The 20520-nt window shown below is 41.4% G+C and overlaps 1 protein-coding gene across 1 annotated transcript; it reads left to right on the top strand.

Annotated features, from left to right (window-relative positions):
- The first annotated feature begins 32 nt into the window (after positions 1 to 32).
- Positions 33 to 937, top strand: LOC108697129 (nucleophosmin-like). The gene has a single exon (XM_018226974.2). The coding sequence runs from the start codon at positions 92 to 94 to the stop codon at positions 920 to 922; it is 831 nt and encodes a 276-aa protein (XP_018082463.1). The 5' UTR covers positions 33 to 91; the 3' UTR covers positions 923 to 937.
- Positions 938 to 20520: the final 19583 nt, after the last annotated feature.

Genomic DNA, 20520 nt, shown 5'->3' with positions numbered 1-20520 from the left:
TATAGCGGCGCTTAGCGGAACTCTGGTTCTCAGAATCCGTCCGTGACAGTGAGGTGAAGGAGAGTGGAACAGTATTTGATTTGTAAAAAAAATGGAAGATTCAATGGACATGGATAACATCGCTCCACTCCGCCCACAGAATTTCCTCTTTGGATGCGAGCTTAAAGCAGACAAAAAAGAATATTCATTTAAAGTCGAAGATGATGAAAATGAGCATCAGTTGTCCTTGAGAACAGTTAGTTTGGGTGCTTCTGCTAAAGATGAACTTCATGTTGTTGAGGCTGAAGGAATAAATTATGAGGGTAAAATGATTAAAATTGCCCTTGCCTCACTGAAGCCGACAGTGCAACCAACGGTATCTCTAGGAGGGTTTGAGATAACACCACCAGTAATTTTGCGGTTGAAATCTGGTTCAGGACCAGTATATGTCAGTGGGCAACATCTTGTGGCTTTAGAAGATCTTGAATCCTCCGATGATGAAGATGAGGAACCCAGCCCAAAAAATGCAAAAAGGATAGCACCTGATTCAGCATCAAAAGTTCCTCGGAAAAAAACACGTCTAGAAGAAGAGGAAGGAGATTCAGACGAGGATGATGATGATGATGACGAGGATGATGATGATGAAGATGATGATGAAGAGGAGGAAGAAACACCTGTTAAAAAGACTGACTCTACAAAATCGAAGGCAGCTCAAAAGTTGAATCACAATGGGAAGGCTTCTGCATTGTCCACAACACAAACGACTCCAAAAACTCCAGAGCAGAAAGGAAAACAAGATACAAAGCCTCAAACACCAAAGACACCAAAAACTCCTTTGTCTTCTGAGGAAATAAAAGCAAAGATGCAAATTTATTTAGAAAAGGGAGACTTACATCAAGGAGGTACACACTCAGGATCACGTAGCACAGACTTTATTAACTGATCCCAAGAGAGACCATAAGCTGCTGACCACACGGTCTGTAACTACCAACAAGTATATCCTGCTAGTTCTTGCATAAGTTAAAACAGTGAGACCTCTAGTGGCCAGTTGTAATATTGCTACAGAGCTGTCCTGCTCTCCCCGCCTGCGACTTAGCACTGCCGGCTTCTGGCTTCCGGCCTCTAAATTTATAGACTTGTGCCCATCCTTGCCCCAACCCTTTTGTGATGTCACTCTGCGGCGGAGCAGGCACTGGTCTATAAATAGAGGGGGACAGCATACCGGACCGGGTGCGGGTTGGGTGGGGGTAGGATAGGGTCGGACGAGGGTCGAGAATTTCTCGACCCACAAACCACTAGTGTGCTTCCTTGTAGTTATACTACTTCTAAACTATCATTCTAAACAAAAATTACGAGCCTCCACCGACCAATGGATGGTAATTTTGTTTCTGGAATTTGTCTGTGTTCTGGCAATGCATTGGCTTTGTAACTAAGATGAGGATTAAGTCTTGGTGTTATTTGGTTATATACTCAGTGGGAAAACATAGTGTATCCCTTTAAGCCAGATGGGTTGATATCGTGGAGGGACCTGAAGCAGTAGCGTAGAAGATAATTTGTGTGGGATTTGAGTAGTAAATTTATTTATTTTTATCTGTACTACAAACACTGGAACATCCAGTTTGAACGTCATGGGTGGTCATAGGATGCTCCTAGATATTCTAGAAATATAGCTGAATGACTTATACACCAATGTTTATGGATTAAGGGTGGCCTTGACCAAAGATTGGCCTGTGCTGCATTTGGTGATGAGCAACTAAATATCCCAAAGCTTTAAGTCTAAAATCTGATGTATCTTAGTTATTGGCTTGCTGTACATGTCCATAGGAACATGGCTATATGTTTTTGCTGCCATGTTGAAGTACAAGGGTAGTAAAGTAATTCAATCAATACCAAATAAATGTTTCAGAATGTTTCTACTCGTGTAGCATTGTTTATTGACAGAATTAGAAGGGGGGGGATGCATCAGCCAGTTGTGCAATCCAGTGTCTCACTTTTTCCTCCTTAGTCTCTTCTTCCATGGAAGACCTCAGCAAATTACTTTTGGCTGCCCCTTCAACCTTAATTTCCCTTTGTTATAGTCTAACACACCATTAGCTCCCTGGCCAAGGTTTCCTTCAGCTAGCACGCTCTTTGACTATTAATGTCGTTTTTATGATGGTTTATTCCACATTATTTAGAAAATGTGCCTCATCCTTGCGCTGCTTTCTAATAAGACACAGTTCCTGGTTTATAAAGTGATAGATCAAATTGTTCCTTTTCATGAGATGTTGGGAATGACACTGTGCCAGAATAACTCAAACCTGCTGTCATTACACCCATCAGTGGTACAATTCTTCTCAGAAAGAGCCGTAAAATGATGGAAATTCCTGCCAGTGAAAGTTGTGTTGGCGGAAACAATGAAAATGTTTCGAAACATTCTTGGATAGACAGTTTATTCTAGGAGAGTGTGATTTATTTAAACATAAGTAGAGTCGAGTTCCCTTGAGATTATTGGGATGAAGTTAAGAAAAGTTTTTTCCTGTAATTAGGCTATTTTATATTCATGGTTTTAACCTTCTTTTGGACTGAGTTGTTTTATGAAAGATTTATATATCTGTTTGTCTCTTCCAGCCTTTGCATGGTCCTCTGTCTTTGAATGTTCTTCTGTCTTTCTATGGTCTTCTATCTTTGCATGGTCCTCTGTCTTTGTGTGGTGTTCTATCTTTGCATGGTCCTCTGTCTTTGTGTGGTGTTCTGTCTTTGCTTGGTCCTCTGTCTTTCTATGGTCTTCTGTCTTTGTATGGTCCTCTGTCTTTGTGTGGTGTTCTGTCTTTGCTTGGTTCTCTGTCTTTCTATGATCTTCTGTCTTTGTATGGTCCTCTGTCTTTGTATGGTCCTTTTTTTTGCATGGTACTTTGTCTTTTTATGGTCTTCCTCTGTCTTTGTATGGTCCTCTGTCTTTGCATGGTTTTCTGTCTTTCTATGATCTTCTGTCTTTGAATGGTCCTCTGTCTTTGCATGGTCCTCTGTCTTTCTATGATCATCTGTCTTTGTATGATCCTCTGTCGTTGCATGGTCCTCTGTCTTTGAATGGTCTTCTATCTTTCTACGGTCTTCTGCATTCATATGGTCCTCTGCTTTGCTTGGTCCTCTGTCTTTTTATGGTCCTCTTTTTTGCATGGGGCTCTGTCTTTTTATGGTTTTCCTCTGACTCTGCATGGTTCTCTGTCTTTGTATGGGTCTCTGTCTTTGAATGGTCCTCTATCTTTGCAGAGTCCTCTGTTTTTGTAAGGAGTCTTCAGTGTATCTACTCATTATACTATCAGTGTGCCTCAAAGACAAAGACCATCCACGGTAGATCCTGAACCTCTGATGCTGACCATATGTATGTTGTGCTTGTCTTCACATTGGTCAGCTTCCCTGAATATATGTGTCCTACTCAAAGAACTAATGGTTCTGGGCTGATAGGTAGAAATATATGCCCAGAGAATATTGGTCAGGACTTAAGGAAGACTCAACGCAAAGCAATTGTACACAATGGAAGGTTTAATACAGTTGTGCCCATACTTTACTAATGCAAGGTCTACTTTTAGTCATGATTTCCCATTATGATCAACGTCCTTTAAAGCATTGTTAGCAGTCTGTTCCATGGAAAATATTATTAAATATTGATTTATGAGAAAATGTATATTGCTATGTTTGAGAAAAAACTATTTCTTATTCATAATAAATAAATATCTGAATGAAAAGTATGAATAGGAAGGTGATTAAGATAAGCTGTTTGTTGACAGTGTCTATTGATCAACAACTTTTGGGCTCCAGGTCAAAGCAGGAGACAAACAATAACAAGTCCATTTAGCAAAAGGTCATAACAGGCAGTTGAAAACAAGGCGGCAGTTGATAACAAGCTCATATTACTGGTCAAAACCAGGAAACCATCCCTAAAATGCCCCATTTTATTCCTTAGTAGGTTAGTATAAGCAAGGCATTTGGCACCACACAGGAAATAAATGTCTTACAGAGAATATAATGGTTTATAATTGGTGCTATCTAATGAGATCATAGAATCTTTGATTTGCAAAGCTCAAGTGTTCCACCTAGTTTTTTTCCTCTGGATCAGTACAAAGAGGGTTCATAAAAGATTAAACTGGAGTTTTTTTCAGCATGAGCTACAAGGATAGTTAAAGTAAATGAAAGTTTTAGCAAGGAGCACTGAGGCTAAATCACTTGTTGGCACCAGAGTCCCCTAATGCCATTGATTTTCCTGTCAGACTTAGTGATTGCAGGTTGGCACACAGGCCTCGGGGCAATGTAGTCAGCTTGGGAGCATTTATCCGCCAAACGTCAATCTGCCCAACACTCATTTTTATTGATTATGCCCTGAGTCTCTGTGAGGGCAGAAAGTTTCCAAGCCACCTTCATCTCCTCTCAACAATTCCAAGGGTTTAGATACTGCAGCTCTTATTATTCTTTAACTTACTGTACATACAAAACACTCTGCAGAAATAACCGTATTTATCCTGACATTGCTTGTTACAAGATACATAATATGTTTTATGGTTGGGTTTGTTATCTATAGCAGTCATTAGGTACGGAGTGATGTAGGAAAATTAGAACTCTGCTTGATGGTTGAAAAAAGTAGCTGGTAGATTCCAAAATTGGAAGCCTTTAAGGGAACTGAGTGAACGAGTAGATTCCCTGGCATGTAAAACTCTAGTGTGAGATGGGTCTCTCCTGTGCCACATCGGTGTAGGTATATATGTAAACACTTATGTGCAGCGCCCACAGTTATAAAAGTTACCCATCTGACCTGGAACACTGGAGTACTGGGAGTTGCAACACATATCATTTTTATTCAGCTTTTGTACACACATCCAAATGCAGACTACCCACCTCAGGCACTAAACGCGTCAGGCCTACATATGTACTAATAAATCTTTTTTTACTAAAAAATACCTTGGCTACTGCTTTACCGCTGGAGGACCTCTTACTACATCGGAATGCTTTGTATTTTCCAAATGCAGACAGGCCGCATTCTTTACACAGGGAGGCATTAACATCTACACTTGGTACATAGCATCCAAACCGTATGGTACACCTGAAGAATTACAGATGAAGCCACTTGGATTTGTGTGTTAAATGCGTGATGATTTGGGATTAACTGAAGAATGCATTTAACCCTTTCATTAGCATACCAAAGCTTTAATTAATTAATTAATTAATTAATTAATGTTGTGACGCAATTCTCTGTGTTAAATAGGATAAGTTGGTTAAATGTGTTTAGATATTCTGTGGTAAACACATGAACCAAAGTGGCTTCATCTGTACTTTCCTCTGGGAGACTCACACACCCAATGGTTCACAGGGCTTCACCCAATGATACCAGCTTCACCAGGTACTTCTGGGTCCCTCTGAACCACTTCTTGGGCATTAGCTTTAAAGGAGAAGGAAAGGCTAAAATGAAGTAAGCTTTATCAGAAAGGTCTATATAAATACACCAGTAAACCCTCAAAGTAATGCTGCTCTGAGTCCTCTGTCAAAAGAAACACCACATTTCTTTCCTTCTATTGTGTACTCATGGGCTTCTGTATCACACTTCCTGTTTTCAGCTTAAACATCCAGGGCTAGGGCTTGAGCATGCTCAGTTTGTTCCTCTCCCCCTCCCTCCTCCCATCCCTGCTGTAATCTGAGCCCAGAGCTATAAGTGAGCAGGGAGAGACTCAGACAGGAAGTGATGTCACACCAAGCTTATATGGCAGCTTCTATCCTAAATAAACAGAGACAGTGTTTAGAACTGTTTACTGAGGTATGGTAAAGCATTCTGCAGAATAAATATAGCATTCTAGCTTGCACTATTGTGGCTAATCTGTTGGCAATAAACTGTCTTGGAGCTTTCCTTCTTCTTTAAGCACATCAGGGTCCTTCTTATAACCTAAAGTCTCTACTAGGACCCTTACTAGGGTTGCCACCTTTTCTGGAAAAAAATACCGGCCTTCCTTTATATTTATCTTTTTTCACTATTAATAACATTGGGGTCAACCATCATTTTTACCGGCCAGGTCGGTAAAATACTGGCCAGGTGGCAACCATAGCTCTAACTTGTGGAGTACCCCCCGAGTTACTAAGCCCTTCTCACTCCTGAGTGAGGCACAGCCTGCCTTTGCTTGCTGTTCCCTCTCTGTATCTCATCCCTTGGATAAACTATGACAAAATCTCGCCCTGTCCTAGCTACCCTGACAGCTTCTCTCACCTGGTGTCTTCCTTCCAATTCCTTTTTACTGAGTTCTACGCTTCAGGCTTCTGGTTTGCTTCCATATGTGTTCTCTTGGCCAAAAAGAACCACACCTGATCCTGCATTCCTTTTATAGTCTTTTGGGCTCCTCCCTCTTTTTTTAGAATGTTTCCAGAGAGGCTCCTTTTCTCTAGCACCCTCTGGTGGAGACTTGTGCTAATTGCCCCTATAATATTAGCAACAAAACTGCCATCTGTTGGTGAAAAATATATACATTACATACATTATACAGATTACATTGTCACCCTCTTACACTTGCATAGGGTGTTACTCCCCGCCGTATATATTGGCGTTGTGTGGACTTCATGATTGCAGCACTTGTGATGGACTGGTTGAGGTCCATGTTACCCCACAGAAGCCAAACAAGGTGCTAAAGACATTTCTGCTGCTATTCTTCTGGGGCGCAGCACATAAACAGTGCACCCCACAGGAGTATGCTTCTGGCAGCCAATCCCAGTGCTCCAGACGAACACCTAGGACCAACGTTCCTAAGCATAATTTTATATTTATAATAAAGAAGAGTCTATGCATCGGATCATAATCATTTTACCTTATTTACCTATATATCTTTGATGTAATAAATGTCACTTGGTTGAATTGTAAATCAGCCTTTATTTGATGCACAGGAGCGGATTTGTTAGATGTTATTTAGTATAATAAACCAATAAACCAGTTTATATACAGTAGGTGGCTGTCAACACTTCTGAATAGATTTATATCCCTGTTCTGTACTAGTTCTTTGTGGTTTGTATTCCCCTTGAGCAATGGCAGTTTTTGCCCTTTTAATCCTATGTGGAGGGAAAATCTATGTGAGATCAAGTCTGGGTGAGAAGACTTGACCTTTTTTCTTTAAAAAGATGCTCATAAAGTTCTCATAACGCAGGATGAAGCATAGTTTTGGAATGGGTGGTTTCATTCACTCATCCATCCAAGCCAGTATGTCAGTGGATATTCATGCCTGCCTCCTTACTTCTCTATGTGTAATAGTATGTGGCAGTAGGTGAAGATCCCCAGCTATCCCTATCCGTAAACATAGGTACTGCAGGATTGAGAGATAATACCAGCTATATACTCTATAGACGTGAAGGAGAGTCAGGCAAGAAGTAGTGGCTTTCAATGTGGTCAAGATGTCTTCCGGAAGTCTCTCGGAGCTGCCAGATTTGACCCTCAACTAGACTTTAGAGATGCATACTTCAATAGAGATGGGGGGTACTGATATTTTGTTTTTTCTCCCTTTTACCAGTGCTGAGTAAGGGTGCCAAGAGCCCATGTGACAGTTTGCTCTTCTCTGTGGAGAAATGTCTAAGGCTTGGTGGGTTCAGTTAGTGATGGAGGCTGCAAACTTAGAACCTGAAATCATGGATCTCCAGCGAAATCTTGAACTAACATTGTTTAAAGTGCAGATCTCTAAGTTGTTCTGTCCAACAGTTCTACCATTAGTCCATGCTGGAATGAGTTTGTTGAAATAGGCAAACACCTAGCCGCCACCTTCTCTCTCTCTTAACCGATTAATTTATACCTGGTACAACCAATTATCTGTTGAAGATAAGGCTTTATTATTATTATTTTATTAAAGGAGAAGGACAGCTACAGAGGCATTTTATTGCCAATAGATTAGCTGCAATAGTGCAAGCCAGAATGCTATATTTATTCTGTAGAATGTTTTACCATACCTGAGTAAAAAAACTCTAGAAACTCTCTCTGTTTGTTTAGGATAGGAGCTGCAGTATTAACATGGTATGACATCACTTCCTGCCTGAGTCTCTCCCTGCTCTAGGCTCAGATTACAGTAGAGAAGGGAGGGGGGTGGGGAAGAGGAGCAAACTGAGCATGCTCTTGCCCAGGGCAATGAGGTTTAAGCTGAAAACAGGAAGGCTGATACAGAAGCCCATGAGTACACAATAGAAGGAAAGAAATGTGGTGTTTCTTTTGACAGGGGACTCAGAGCAGGGGACTTTTAGGGTTTACTGGTATATTTAGGTGGACCTTTCTGATAAGGCTTACTTAGTTTTCACCTTTCCTTCTCCTTTAACATGTATTTATATAGCGCCAACATATTGCGTAGCACTGTAGGCTTTATGAAGTACCGTGATGGGAATATTCACATCCATTTTTTATACTGGGAAACCTTGCATCTTATTTCATTTATCTTACAAAACACTCTCATGGTACGAGATTTCTCAGTCCTTCGATGAAATCCAAACATACAGTCCCAGTTGAATTGAGCAGGAACAGACCTCTGTGTTGCTCATAGCCTCCACAGAGAGATACCAGTATGAGATCTGTTTCCCAAAATGCCTGCGCTTTGCAGAAGAACTTGGAATCATGTATATTAATAAAGTGACAGCGTGATAGCAAATTGAAGATAAAACAGAGAGTGCTCTAGAGTTTTAGGTTTCAGCCTTCCCATTGTAACTTCAGAGATAAGTGCATTAGCATAAGAACGGGAGCCGCCTGATGCAGAACGAGAAACAAGATATGACATTTTCTTAAAGTATTGTATAAACTCTGCTTCAAAGGCGGCACAGGTAAAATGAATAAATATTTATACACGAGAAACCTTGTTTTTATCTCTGAAACACAAAGTAGCTGCTCGTGAATTCGTTCAGACGGTGCTGCTATCTCAATGTACAACAGTAACCTATGAGCAACAGCCATTTGATTTGATTTCAGGTGCTGTGGATTATTACCTGTCACATGAAACCCACTGGTTCCTTCACATGACTGATTGTCCCTATGTCCCCCTCCCTATGTTCATTCTGTGCTCTTCTGACTCTCCCCATAGGTCAGTTTCTCCTCCTTGTCCCATGTGCTAATCTACTCCCAAGTTCCATTCTTTCCTCCTTTACAGCCCTCTCCATATTCCCCAGCTCTTTGGATAAACTCCTCATCTTTTCAGTGAGCTCAGTCAACATTTGCCTCCCTACCTCATGTGAAGCTGGAGTCAATTGTAGATGCCTACCAGGTAGAAGAAGGTACCCATCCAACAATACTATAGACCATCCATTATTCAATCCCTGCTCCAGTAGAGCTTACAATGCCATTTTCAGACTCTTACAAAACTGCAGGAGCCACTTTTGCGAAATGCTTGGTAGACAGTGCCATGAAATGCTTTGGCCATAGTGTGGCATGAAATGGCAGGGACCCACTGTAATACACAGTACTCCATATACAGTACTCCAATGATGGGTCTACACTGTCAAAAAATGGCTGGGCACGCTACATCATGAACTGCTGGGAATATTTTGAATTGCTGGGGCCACTGTGCCAAAGGGGGTCACAGTGTTGCTCTATGTTATAAGTTGACATTGATCCCTTTAATCTTATAGGACAAATTTTCTGGGGTCTGTACGACAATGCGGCAATGCCGGAGCTCACCCAATGTGTCCCGTCTCCTACCTAGTCGCAGCTCTCGCAATATACCGGTCACTTCTTGCCAACTACAACATGACCTCCTGAATCGATTCAGAGTACAAAGTATATCTAGGAGTCCGGTATCTTTAATAACAACTTGGCTTTATTTAGTTGCATAATCCAATTCCATTACAACGGTGGGTGTGCAATTCTAACGCGTTTCGTGCCTACAAGCTTGGCACTTCATCAGAGTCTGCACTAGAATGGGCATGTCATTCATTAGCGGGCAAAGCTCCTTTTAATGCCATGATTTTCAATTGCTATCTCTTTGTCAAATGTTTAAAAGTTGGGGAGCTAAATATAGTCAGAATAGCTAAAATATTTTCTGTGAAGCCAATTTCCATTCTTCAAATCACTAATTAAATCTGCAAAAAGCTACGCCTGTAAGTGGGTTGTGGCATTAAAAAGCAGGCGTGGTTAAAATGTGCCGTGGCAGGGTCCAAGGTCCAGGGTCCATATAATCAGCCCCTGCCCACAATGCAACATTTTTATCCCAGATCTTAAAAAAATTTGATCAAGTTGGTAAATAACTTGTAAACAAGAGCAACTTACACCTTATTTCTACACCCTTTAATTGCCTCTATATTCCCAGATGTTTGCTATTGAGTTCCACATTGTCATTGTGCCTCATGCACCCAACCAGCAAACTGGCATTCAAAACTACTCCCCCAAGCACTTCGTAAAGGATATTATATTGGATCTATTTCTGCACCCCGCCTATTTTTTAAAACTCTTTTCTGTCTGTTTTAAGATATCTGCTTCCTTTTTCTCATGACCCTTGTGCCATAACCCCAAACGATACGAATGGACATCTGGTTTTGCCTATTTTTAGTTTTTTAAACAATGGAGATAAAATGCAGCTGAATCTGTAATATATATATATATACTGTATACGTTCTGCAGTAACACCTGATCCTGGCCACTGCTGGGGCCCCAAAATGTGCAGGGCAAAAAGTATGAATCCCCCTTGAAAAGGGGTACCAAGGGGTGGATGTTCTCCATGCAGGGTTTGCTTTCTGCTCTGCATTGTGCCAGGGGTAGGACTTGTATCTGTTGTATAAGATATTAATCAATAGGAGCCAGACAAAGCTGAACTATAAGATCACAACAAGTGCAAAAGGGGAGTTCTATTAGTTTAAAGGTGTCTTTATCTTTTTAAGAATATTTTCCCTGAATGAATTACTCGCATACATGCGTTCAGCTTTTCCATCTTCCCCCTCCTTCAGAATAATTTGCTGCTAAATATCAAAGGCACGAGTGATAGATTCCCTGCCTCCTGCAGCCGCACAGATTAGCCAGTACTTTACAGCAGGACACTTTGAATGGGTTCCAGTTCTGGAATCACAATAGGAGCACAGATGCTGCACCGTCCCCAATGGATTGAAATCAGAACACTGAAATGCTCCGTTTGGTTCAGCAAAGACTCTGATATGGGCCCCATTTGGCTCTTTTATTTTTACATTTCACTTCATTAATTAACCTAACAGCAAGGGATGCCGTAAAGGAGGATGAATTTATCGCATAGTAAAGCCCTTTAACAATAAGTCTTGGAAGATTTATTTTTTGTTTCTTGCAGAGAAAAGTAATTAAAAGGCACGATAAGGGCAGGGAAGCTAAATAATGGACCAGAGCTATGTAATTGCATTGCAGTATGGAATGCTGGGATGTCCGGCTCAGAGAAGGCGCCAAATGGGCCCAGACTAATGGCTTTATCTACAATGTATATCATGGGCTGTGACTATAAAAGTGAAGCTGAAAAACTGCTCCAGCATCCTCCTCTAGGAGCAATGTCCAGAGGTGATTGTTTTAATAGGAAGGCTGCTCTCGATGCACTTGGGTGCAAATTTCAATACACATAACTTCACTGATATTCCCAAACTTGTGCCGCAATGGCTAGAACATACAGGGCTTAGACATCTGATACTTGTGCAGCAATGAAACAGGCTGCATGTGTGGGCACTTGTTCTGTACATATGGGCATGTTGTGTATGTAGGAGGGTAAATATTTTGCCAACCTTTATTTCCCAGCAATCCTCAGGAGGGGTTTTCCCAATAAGTGTTGGGCCTGTTTTACAGGGAAGGGGTGCAGTTTCCCTGGTAGTTGGTCTCAGGGTTCCTTTACTAAGGGGAGCTACATATGTTCAGTCTCTTGGGTCCCCACTTGAGGAGGTGATGTGCTGAAGAGCTTGGGTGGAGTTAGGCCTCAGTAGGTGAAGTAAGTGATAGGAAAGATTTGTAATAACTCACTCTAGGAGTGAGAGGCAGGGTCAGGGTTGTTAGTAGTTACATAGTTACATAGTTACATAGTTAAATTGGGTTGAAAAAAGTGCATCAAGTTCAACCCCTCCAAATGAAACCCCAGCCCCATACACACACCCCTCCCTACTTTCACATAAATTCTATATACCCATACCTATACTAACTATAGAGTTTAGTATCACAATAGCCTTTGATATTATGTCTGTCCAAGAAATCATCCAAGTCCCTCTTATAGTCATTAACTGAATCAGCATCACAACATCACCCGGCAGTGCATTCCCCAACCTCACTGTCCTGACTGTGAAGAACCCCCTACGTTGCTTCAAATGAAAGTTCTTTTCTTCTAGTCTGAAGGGGAGGCCTCTGGTACGGTGATCCACTTTATGGGTAAAAAGGTCCCCTGCTATTTGTCTATAATGTCCTCTAATGTACTTGTAAAGTGTAATCATGTCCCCTCGCAAGCGCCTTTTTTTCAGAGAAAACAACCCCAACCTTGACAGTCTCCCCTCATAATTTAACTCTTCCCTCCCTCTAACCAGTTTAGTTGCACTTAGTCTCTGCACTCTCTCCAGCTCATTTATATCCCTCTTAAGGACTGGAGTCCAAAACTGCCCCCATACTCCAGATGAGGCCTCACCAGGGACCTATAAAGAGGCAGAATTATGTTTTCATCCCTTGAGTTAATGTCCTTTTTTATACAAGACAGAACTTTATTTGCTTTAGTAGCCACAGAATGACACTGCCCAGAATTAGACAACGTGTTATCTACAAAGACCCCTAGATCCTTCTCATTTAAGGAAACTCCCAACACACTGCCATTTAGTGTATAACTTGCATTTATATTATTTTTGCCAACGTGCATAACCTGCATTTATCAACATTGAACCTCATTTTCCAGTTTGCTGCCCAGTTTTCCACTCAGAGCACTCAGAGGCTCCAATGAGGAGACCAGAAGGGTTTTTACCCTGCAGTGTTGCCCACAAGTAAAGGTGAAAATAAAAAGTTATAATTTTGCTTAAAGAACCACTGACACCCAAGTTATTTCAAAGATCAGCTTTGTGTGTGGTTCCCTGTGGGACCATCTGAGTAGCATGTTACACATGCTTTACTGGGAGTTGCAGGGAGCTGTGACTTTCCCAGCCAAGTCTTAAGCTGGCCATACACAGAGAGATTTGCTTGTTTGGCGATGTCGTCAAACGAGTGGATCTTTCCCCCGATATGCCCACATTGAGGTGGGTGATATCGGGCTGATCCGATCATGGGCCTTACGGCCCAACGATCAGATCATAATGCTGCCAATAAAGGCAGTCAGATTGCGGGATCGCATCTACGAACAGATGCAGACGCAATCTGACAGGATTTTTAACCCTGCCCGACTTTCAGCCAGATAGCGATCGGGGAAGCCCATCAGAGGGCCCCGCGCACGGGCCGATAAGATGCCCTGTATGGCGAACGTTAGGGTCTACATCTAAAGGTAATCCAGAGTGTGAGTCTTCAAAATGTGTTACATGCATACAGGGGACATATTTAGGGATTATGTTGTGTTTGCAGGGTGTAATAACCTGCCTGGAGTTGAACAGGGGACCTGGTGTTTCTGTGTCGTCTGCATTACCTCTGTTTTATGTGAGCAGACAGCTCAGGCACTTGTTCACCCCTATTGCTTTCCATGTAATTGCAAGCAGGCTTGGCTTGTTTCATCTGTTGCCAATTTGGCCACAGGTGATCAGTGTAAGCCATTAGGCTGGCTATAGACCAATATAGGTTTATTTCTTCGTAGTTCCTGGGTGTTATTCCTGTCTGATCATCTGTTCCTGACCTTTGCCTGTTTTGACCTTTTGCTGTATCACTGCCTGGGCCGACCCTTGCCTGTTTGACCACTTTTCTGGATCCTTGTTATGGTGTTGCCAATTGGTTTATCCTGACTACGCTCCAGACTCCTGATTCTGTACTGCACTGTCTGACTGGTACTGACCCGGCCTGTTTATCCTGACTACGCTCCTGGTTCCTGATCTTGTACTAACTGTCTGGTTGGTACTGTCCCTGCCTGTTTCACGTCTGCACTCTCTGTTCCCCGTCCTTCCTGAATACGTTATGGTTCCCTTGTCTTCCCAGAGCTTCCCCCTTGGTCCTCTCACGTTAAGTCCTGGTGGGATCTGAGTAAAGGAGACATGGATTTCTGGGTTTCAAGGGCATGTATATCTAGAGAACTGCTACATACATAGGGGGCATACTACATATGTATGGGGCACTCTTTCACATGGCATAGGGGTGCTTGAAGATGAAGGGACCCCTAACTACAAAGTACATCTGCAGCAGTGGCAAATTAGTCAAATAACTGGCTATTAGTTGTACTAAGCAACAACATGAATAAGGTACAGTATGTCCTGTACCCTGAACACATGTTTTTTGCAGTTTATAACTTTACCCCAGATTCTTATTACCAGTGCCGCAGGGAGGGCAAGGCTAAACCAAAGTAAATGGGCAGAGCTTAATAAAATGAGTCACAGCCAGAAGAATGCCATGTAGTAGCCTTACCTTCACCCAAACCCAAAGAACCCAAAGGGATAAGCCCCAGTATATCTGCTGCACTCTCACCTCTCTTTCCTTTTATCTAGGTAGAAACTATTTTAACCTGCATTGTATGAAGAATTTTCCACCCATGGCAGCCCCAAACTGTAATTCCCCTAAAATGCAGGGGGCTGAATCCAATGACCTGCTGGTAAAATCTACTTAATCTGACTCCAATTTAACTCTTGAGGTAGCAGTGAGAATCTCCCCCCCCTCCCGGCAGTCCCTGCCCCTTCTTCTGATCTCATAACTGCACAACTACCAAGGCTTAACTCTAAAGAGCATATATATCCTATATTTAGGCCATAACATGCTCTAAAATGCACTCGGGTCTTCAGGATGATCTCCTCTAATGCATTAATTTCCTACCATGTGATTTCCAGCCTACAGCAGATGCCCATGACAATACCAGGGACCCATTGTATTAAAGGCAAGACCTTAGTCTTAGCCATCAAGGCAATAGGTTTTTCCTTTAACGGCAGTGATATTTCTTTGGATCTTAACAAAGAGATGAGGACAATTCCCTAAGAAAGGGCACATGGACGCAAGGGGGCCCTGGGATTAGAACTTGTCCCTTAGTGGGTTGTGGAAATATGGGATGTATTTGTGGCAAATGAGATTCAATGTTGATAAATGTAAAGTCCTGCACCTGGGATGTAACAATATCCACTTATACCCTTTATGGGACTGCACTAGGCAAATCCATTATGGAAAAGCACCTTGGAGTCCTTGTAGATGATAAACTTGTCTGTAGCAAGCAATGCCAGTCAGCAGCATCAAGGGCAAATAAGGTCTTGAATTGTATTAAATGGGGCATAGAGTCATGGGAGGAGGGGGTCATTCTTCCACTGTATAGAGCACTTGTAAGGCCCCATCTAGAATATGCCGTACAGTTTTGGTCTCCATCACTCAAACAGGACATTATTGTATTAGAGAGGGTACAGAGAAGGACAACTAAGCTGGTAAAGGGAAAATCTTAGCTATGAGGAAAGACTGGCCAAATTGGGGATGTTCACGCTGGAGAAGAGGTGCTTAAGGGGTGATATGATGACTATGTATAAATATATAAGGGGATCATATAATAATCTCTCTAATGCTTTATTTACCAGTAGGTCTTTCCAGCTGACACAAGGTCACCCATTCCGATTAGAAGAAAAGAGGTTCCAGCTAAATATTGGGAAGGGGTTTGTTACAGTGAGAGCTGTGAAGATGTGGAATTGTCTCCCTGAATCAGTTGTACAGGCTGATACATTAGATAGCTTTAAGAAGGGGTTGGATAGCTTTTTAGCAAGTAAGGGAATACAGGGATATGGGAAATAGCTCATAGTACAAGTTGATCCAGGGACTAGTCTGATTGCAATTTTGGAGTCAGGAAGGAATTTTTCCCCCTCTAAGGCAAATTGGAGAGGCTTCAGATGGTTTTTTTGCCTTCCTCTGGATCAACTGGCAGAGAGGTAGTTAATAAATAAAAAAAAAATAAAAAAAGGTTGAACTCGATGGACATGTGTCTTTTTTCAACCTAACTTATTATGTTACTATGTTACTATGTTTGTTCATAGGATGGTGCTGACAACGTGAGTATAGCCAGTAAGGAAAGGAGTTCTCATCACTGGCGTTAGAAAGGTTTTTTTTAATTTTAATGTAGACCAGTTATAGAGAGGATAATGAATGATTTCTCCATCACTTTTTTAGGGTCTACCTATAGTATTAGGGGTAGGGTCTATTTATAGTAGTAAGTCAAATCAACAGGATTTGCTGTATTTTTAGTTCTTTCTTTTTTTGGGATTTGACGCACTACTATAGATATACTGGATGAATGAGAACCTTCACAGACTTTCAAAGGGTCTTTGAATTGGTTCCCAATGGCAGCAATGAGCACTGAACACATCAACACCAACGGAAGTTAATTGAGGGGATTAATTGTCTAAGGACAAGCTATTTCCCATATTACCATGCTAATATTCCAGCTCATTCCTACTGCACTTCAGAACTACAACTCTCAGTCTTTTTGGCCAAGGGATGCTAAATTCCGTGCAACCAAGGCATGAGGTATATCAAGATACAAGACCTTGCCCCAGTCTTGTGGTCATGCCACTTACATTATTTGGAATGTCATTATCTGCCATTGATATCAGTAGGGGTTTGGCTCACAGCGGGGCTATTAGGTTACAATGGACTGTGATGAGCAGCCATCAAAGAGCCCCTTTCTCCCTCTGTAAGAAACCTGTTTAACACATTGTATAAGTGAATATATCATACCATGAGACAAGAAGGAAATCAGCTGCTTCTCATCTGGTGGCCATTGACCTTCTGTATTTAGAAAAATTACTTTGAAGTTTAACGGAAGAAGACTTTGGCACGGATGAAAAATGGTCTTTTAACTGTTCTTAGTTACTTAAGAAACCTGCATTCATTTTACCTAAGTAGTGTTTTTATTTTATGATACACTATTTTGGGTTATAAACAGAACAGTACATAGAATCAAAGGGAACATCAAAATACAAAATTCAGAGGCACAAAATTGTGATATTAAGATTAAAAGAGTTTCATAGCTGTGCTGAGATTTAGCAGGAACCTTATTAGAGAAGAAGACAATCAGGTCCATCAGGGATTAGTTTCATAGGTAATGACGGGAGGATCAGGAAGCTTTAAATGTCCTTCCAAGCACAGTCACAGTATTTTGGAGCCCAGAATTCCAGGCTAATAAAAAAAGATTAATTTATTGAGAACTTCTGGAAGACTTAATTCAGTGTTGGACTGGGGGGTCAGGGCCAACCAGGGCTATCACAAACCTACCCTGGGTCCTCACCCCCCACCAGCACATACCAGTTATTCTTCTATCGATTGGGGAGGTCAGGGAAGGCATAGCTTCAGTCAGGCAGCGGAACGACTATAGGGCGCCAGGCCCATGAGGGCTGAGTCCCACTGACCAATGTATACCAAGTTTGAACATTGGAACTTTCATAGGGCATGAACAAAATGTAGCCAATCAGGACATTAAATGGGCTGGACTAACATGTAGCCAATCGCAGCATTTGAACCTTCACAAGGCAAGACCAACCTGTATCCAGGAGGGGATCAATGGGATTAGACCAAACCTGTATCAAGTCATGGCATCAAATCATCCACAAGGCTAGACCAACCAGTAGTCAATAAAAGCACCAATTTCATGGTAAAAAAAAGGCAACTACCAACAACAGGATATAAATAAAATGTATCAATGAAATAACTCCGCCTATGTGCAGGAAATAGTTTACATTTATATATTTTTACTGAAAAATAGATTTATAAAACAGAAAATGATTGACATATATATAAGATATGAAGATCTATTATCACTGAATTTTACAAAGTAATATCAGGGGTCATTTATTATCGTGCAGGAGGAAGTGCTAGAGACCTTAGAGGCACAAGAACGAACCCCATAACTCTCACTTGCCAAGAACCCGGTCGCTGCACCAAGTGCCAGATCAAAAATCCACATAAAAATGCACTATGCACCCATCCTCATGACCTATAAACAAGCCCAGTGTGCCTGGTTTATAGTAATTTAATTACAGGACTGAGATTTTTTATCTCTTGAAACGAATGCCCGTATATAAAGAGGTTTCTATGAAATGTCTTCTGCTCTCCCACCCCTTTGTAAAAATGACGGGCCTCAGGATGTGTTTTTTTAAGAAATAGGTACATATAGCGCTAGTTGTTTTGCTTAATAAAGGTTATGTCTGATTTTCAGAGCCCGCCATGTGCTCTTTATTAAAATACCAAACCAATTGGCCCAGACTTTAAGTAAGACTTATATCTTATCCAGGAAAGCCCAAATGAATTTTACTCTTACAATTTTACATATAGGACAAATTCTCTCCTAATCTCAGCAAAGGAGAATGTAATTGCCATTATATTGCAGCTTAGTTCACAGCCATGCACTGTCAACAACCTTTAGTCATTGGAGAACTTGGTACTTAAGAGCATTCCATATGTCCATAGACAAATTCCCATAAGCCTTCTGCTCTTAAGCCTAAAACCTTTTTCTATATCATCTTGGAGCTGCTCCACCCATCAGCTAGACACATTCTCAGCACTACGTGTTGTAGCGGAATAAGAATAGTTTTGTGCTGTAGGTGCCATCTTGGTCTTCTTCAAGAATGAGGTTAATGGTTCTTCAAGAATGAGCTTAACGGTTCTTCAAAAATGAGGTTAATGGTTCTTCAAGAACGAGGTTAATGGTTCTTCAAGAAGGACGTTGATGGTTCTTCAAGAATGAGGTTAATTAATGTTTTTTCAAGAATGAGGTTAATGGTTCCTCCAAAACCAAAAAGGTGGCAAAACCAACTCCTTGGCCCACCCCTACTTACATGTAGCCAATACCTGCCCCCAGCCACCCTAAACACCATGCCATATTGTAAACACCTCCACTTTCCAGCTGTTGATGTAGGTTCCAAGTTCACAGCTCACACGACTGTTAGACCTATCTTCTAACTCCACCATCTTCTAACACCACCCTTCTGCTCCACAACACTACGGGAGGGTCAATGTTGACCTTTTTTCATGAGTTATAAAAGTTGAATTGACCTCAATGCTTTCTGTATCATTGGCATGTTTAATTGAGTGACCTGGGAAATAATGTTTCACATTTTCTTATTAAAGCAACCAGTCGGCATTTGCTGTGTTCTGTAATGTAACAATGACTTGGTATTAAGAAAATCAGAACGCTGTATGTAACGTTACATTCTGAGAAACAAAGTTGTAGCTTTGACGCTTCATGATATTGATTTTGCCTTGGAAAATAATATAACCTTGAAAAAAAACCAAATACAAGGAAAGCAAGATTCCAATATATTTTTACAATCCGTAAAGCCCTAGATTTACTATTATTAGCAGCAGGCGCAGAGGAATTACCAGAATCCATCAGCCCGATGGAAGCGATACAAACGCTGGTGAATAACGATTGGCCTTGCAGGGAATTCAGTAGGACTGAGTGGGGGGTTGAAGAGCGCATGTTAGTTTTTGATAGGTACATGTTCTGTTGAGAACAGGGCTTCTGTTTTTGATGTGAATATTGAAGTTATTAGAGAGTCCAGGAATTAGGGCCATTACATGCATCCAGCAGGGGCAGAATCGGGACTTCTGGGGGTTAGGGTTGCCATATCTATATCCATATCTATAAGTTATGACAACATTGCCAATGTCTAGGGTTTCTGACATTACACTGGGATTGACTATATTCCTATGTTTCAAAATAAGACATAATGGTTGGCCTCTAGAGCAAGCCTCTAAATGGGGTGCCATAGGGATGAATCAACCACTGCCAACAATTGCAATGGCAGCTAAAATGCATGAACTACTTACTCCCAAAGTGTCTGCCTCAATAGCATGCACAGGCAACCATTAGACCTCTACTTGTGAGGGGAGTGTTGGGATTTATAGCTCAGTTACCCCAAAATAGCCATTGGTTGTACATCATGAGCTTGCATAGGAACAACAGAGTTTATTTCTCTCCAGGGACAAAGGTTTTCAGACACTCAACGGTGTAATATATAACATTTTGCAGAATTTGAACCAGGTTTAGTAACAAGTGAGATGTCTGCTGCCTATTAGTGCTAATTGGCTACTATTGTTTACTAGTCTTGAGGCTACATTTTGAGTTACAGATCTCCTTTGTGGCTGAAAAGTCAGTCCTTTCAGCTTCGCAAAGTAACAGACAGCTGATCTGCCTCATTTGTAGCAGGATTCTGAACCTCCATCCCTAACCTCCACAAAAATGTACCTTTGGATTGGGTGTACCAATCTGCTGCTTAGGGATTCCCAGAGAGAGGTCAACCCTTACCTTAGGTACACGTGTGCTGGAGAAATAGCCTTGCTCTTCAATGAAGGTCATCACTGATGTATTAAGGAAGGCACCAAGGTGGTCATGTTCATACCATCATATTCCTTTCCACCAATTCATAGAATAGGAATATTATAGAACACAAACATGCATTTCGTACAGCAAATACATCAAGGATAGGCTGGACTCAAGTGGAGGTTTT

This window comes from Xenopus laevis, chromosome 1L (assembly GCF_017654675.1).
Source record: "Xenopus laevis strain J_2021 chromosome 1L, Xenopus_laevis_v10.1, whole genome shotgun sequence".
In the NCBI taxonomy this organism is placed as follows: Eukaryota; Metazoa; Chordata; class Amphibia; order Anura; family Pipidae; genus Xenopus; species Xenopus laevis.
The sequence above is the reverse complement of the archived record's forward strand: the minus strand, read 5'-3'. Positions and strand labels throughout refer to the sequence as shown.

What these genes read in the sequence shown, in the direction of transcription:
- LOC108697129 (XM_018226974.2), top strand. Translation starts at nt 92, where the DNA reads ATGGAAGATTCAATGGACATGGATAACATCGCTCCACTCCGCCCACAG.